This window comes from Eimeria tenella, genomic scaffold (genome assembly GCF_000499545.2).
Source record: "Eimeria tenella Houghton genomic scaffold, Eth_scaff337, whole genome shotgun sequence".
Lineage (NCBI taxonomy): Eukaryota > Apicomplexa > Conoidasida > Eucoccidiorida > Eimeriidae > Eimeria > Eimeria tenella.
This window is the reverse complement of record NW_013544384.1, coordinates 1-3,278: the sequence shown is the minus strand read 5'-3', so window position 1 is coordinate 3,278 and position 3,278 is coordinate 1. Positions and strand designations below refer to the sequence as shown.

The following is a 3,278-nucleotide window of genomic DNA, read 5'->3' as shown; positions in this document are numbered from 1 at the left end:
GGTTTAGGGTTTAGGGTTTAGGGTTTAGGGCGAGAGGGTTTGGGCCGGAAGCAAAAGCGCGAAAGGGCTTGCCGCTGCCGCTGCTGCTGCTGCTGCTGCCTGCGCGCGCAGCCCAGCGCGCCGGGCTTAGGGTTTAGGGTTTAGGGTTTAGGGTTTGGGGCTCGCGTTTGTGCTGCAGTGCTGGACCTGGTGTCCCACCTGCTGCAGTCGCTGCTGCAGGTGCATGCGCTGTGCGGGGGTGTGGGGTCCCACCTGTCGATACACCCCAACAACTTGCTGCTGCTGCTGCCTTCCTTCGATGTCTTCCTCGGAGACAGCCTCAGCAGCAGCAGACTTCTCTCGCTGCTCGCAGAACTCAAGACGGGCACTCTCACGAGCCTCGTCAAGGCGCAGCTCTCCCTCAAGCTCGTAACCTGCTGCTGCTGCTGCTGCTGCTGCTGCTGCCGCTGCTGCTGCTGCTGCTGCTGCTGTTGCTGCTGCTGCTGGTAATGATCGTGGTGGTAGTGCTGGTACTTTTGCTGCTGCTGCTGCTGCTGCTGCTGTTGCTGCTGCTGGTCCCGGTGCTGTTGCTGCTGCTGCTTTATCTGCTGCTGTTGCTGCTGCTGCTGTTGCTGCTGCTGGTCCTGGTGCTGTTGCTGCTGCTGCTTTATCTGCTGCTGCTGCTGCTGCTGCTGCTGTGAATACGGTGCTGTAGCGCGGCAAGTGCGGCACTTAAGGGCACAGTGGCTCCACGCACACATTTATTTCTGTGGCTCTGCTGCTGTTTTTGCTGCTGCTGCTGCTGCTGCAGTTTTTAGATGACACGGACCGCCTGCTGTGGACTTCTCCCACTTTAATTTGTCGGCTAAGAGAGCTGCAGCAGCAGCTGAATTCACTTATGGCTTTCCACGCGGAGCACCAGCACTTGCTGCATTCGCAGCAGCAGCAGCAGCTGCTGCTGCAGCAAGGGGACACCTGCATGATCCTGCATGACAAATCGGCAGCAGCAGCAGCAGCCGCAGCAGCAGCGGCTCCTGCTGCTGCTGCGTCGCACAGTGCGCCCGCCATGCCCGAGCTAGCGGCAGGGTCGGCATTTGCTGCTGCAGTCCCAACAGCAGCAGCAGAAGCAGCAGCAAAAGCAGCAGGAGAAACAGCAGCATTGCATGCAGCCCTAGAGCAGCGTTTTGCTGCTCTTTACAAATTGGCAGACCTTCCAACGGCACTGCAGCAAAGCGCAGACTGCTGGTCTTTGGGTGAGCTCGAGGGTTTAGGGTTTAGGGTTTAGGGATTAGGGTTTGGTGCCTGAAGTTAGAGGTACTCTACTTTGCTCATGCGGCTGAAGGCAACAATGCAGAAATTGCAGCAAATTGTTTACAGCAGCAGCAGCAGCAGCAGCGGCAGCTGGTGATGCTGCAGCTGCAGCATCACCAGCTGCTGCTGCAGCAGCAACAGCTGCTGCTGCTGCTGCTGCAACAGCAACATGGGACGTGTTCAGACCACGCCAAGCGCCATCTATAGCCAGATCAGCGCACAAACACAGACGCACAAGTAATGCATACCCTGCTGCTGCTGCTGCTGCTGCTGTTGCTGTTGCTGTTGCTGGTGCTGGTGCTGCTGGTGCTGCTGCTGCTCAGGTGCTTGCATTTTCAACATTGTGAGTGGCGGTTTGCATCCCTACGGGCCAATCGACAACCCAAAGGAAACCCTTTCCAATATGGAGAAGGGAGACATGGTCAACATCAAGCTTGTAGGGTTTAGGGTTTAGGGTTTAGGGTTTAGGGTTTAGGGTTTAGGGTTTAGGGTGAAGGCCTTTCGAAGGATCTTATAGGCTACTTCGATTAAGGCGACAGGCTTCTGGTCTTTATTTCGCCAGTTTTAGGGTTTAGAGTTTAACCTCTAGGGTTTGGGGTTGAGTGTTTAGGGTTTAGGGTTTAGGATTTAGGGATTTTTAGGGCTCCTGGGATTTTTCTAAGGGTTTGTCGCTCAGTTTTAGGATTTTGGGGTTTGTCTTGCGTGGAGTGTAGGGTTTAGGGTTTATGGTTTAGGGTTTAGGATTTGACGCTGACGTTTTAGGGTTTAGGGTTTGCTCCGTGTTGTGAGTGCAGCTTGACAAGTCCCCGCTGCTGCAGGATTTGCTGCTGCTGCTGCTGCAGCCACCGCAGCAGCAGCAGCAGCCAGTGCTGCGGCTGGCTGTGTGCCATCCTGTGTTTTGGGCAGCTTCGGACATGCTGCTGTTTCTCCGGGCGTTTAAGCTCATGCTACAGCAGCAGCAGCAGCTGCAGCAGCAGCCCCTGCAGCAGCAGATCGACACCGAATCTGCAGCAGCTTTCGGCTCAGCACAGGGTAGCAATTCCATGCAAAGCAGCAGCAGCAGCAACAGCAGCAGCAGCGAGAAGCGGCTGTGTGGGCCAGAGCCGGAAATCCCCCCCGCAGCAGCAGCACCAGCAGCAGCAGCAGCAGCAGCAGCAGCAGCAGCACCAGCAGCAGCAACAGGGCAGCTGCATGCAGCGCTGGCGAAGCTGGAAGCAACAGCTCTTCCTCTTGATGTTTTAAATTCACTTTGCGAAGAGCCCTTTTTAAGAAAAACTGGCAGGGCCTTGTTTCCTCACTACAGCGAGGTGGGCTCTTGCTGCTGCTGCTGCTGCTGCTGCTGCTGCTGCTGCTGCTGATGCTGCTGATGCTGGTGCTGGTGCTGGTGCTTTTGCTGGTGCTTTTGCTGGTGCTGCTGCTGATGCTGCTGCTGTTGCTGTTGCTGTTGCTGTTGCTGGTGCTGGTGCTGTTGCTGGCGGTGGTGGTGGTGGTGCTGCTGCTTGTGCAGCTGGCGCTGCTGGTGCTGGTGCTGGTAGTGGTGCTGCTGCTGCTGATGCTGCTGTTGCTGCTGCTGCTGTTTCTGTTGCTGTTACTGCTGCTGGTCTTGCTTCTGTTGCAAGCCGCTATGCTAGTGATATTAGGTGCAGTTAGGTTGCTGCCTTTGCTGCTGCTGCTGCTGAACTCGCCGCTGCTGCTGCTACTTCTGCTGCTGCTCATATAGACAGTGCCGCTTATGTGCTGCTGCAGCTCTTCGCCGAGCCCAAAACAGCAGCCGCACCAGCTGCAGCAGCGACAGAAGCTGCAGCAGCACCTGCTGCAGCAGCAGCGGAAGCAGCGAGGAAGCCCAAGGATGCTGCTTCCGACGCCATTGTTGCTGCTGCATGCAGCAGCAGCAGCAACAGCACCGAGGGCACAGTGCAAGACACAGAAGGCAGCACTCCCCTAGCAGGAGCAGCAGAAGCCAGTGCAGCAGCTGCTGCCTCTCGTTT

The 3,278-nt window shown here is 56.9% G+C and overlaps 1 protein-coding gene across 1 annotated transcript; it reads left to right on the top strand.

The window, feature by feature from the left end:
* Positions 1–877: 877 nt before the first annotated feature.
* On the top strand, positions 878–3,253 carry ETH_00028595 (uncharacterized protein; the record flags this gene model as incomplete). Its single annotated transcript, XM_013379494.1, has 4 exons — positions 878–1,232; positions 1,614–1,726; positions 2,085–2,597; positions 3,037–3,253. Coding segments are annotated over 4 exons (1,198 nt in total), but the record flags the coding sequence as incomplete, so codon positions are not given.
* Positions 3,254–3,278: the final 25 nt, after the last annotated feature.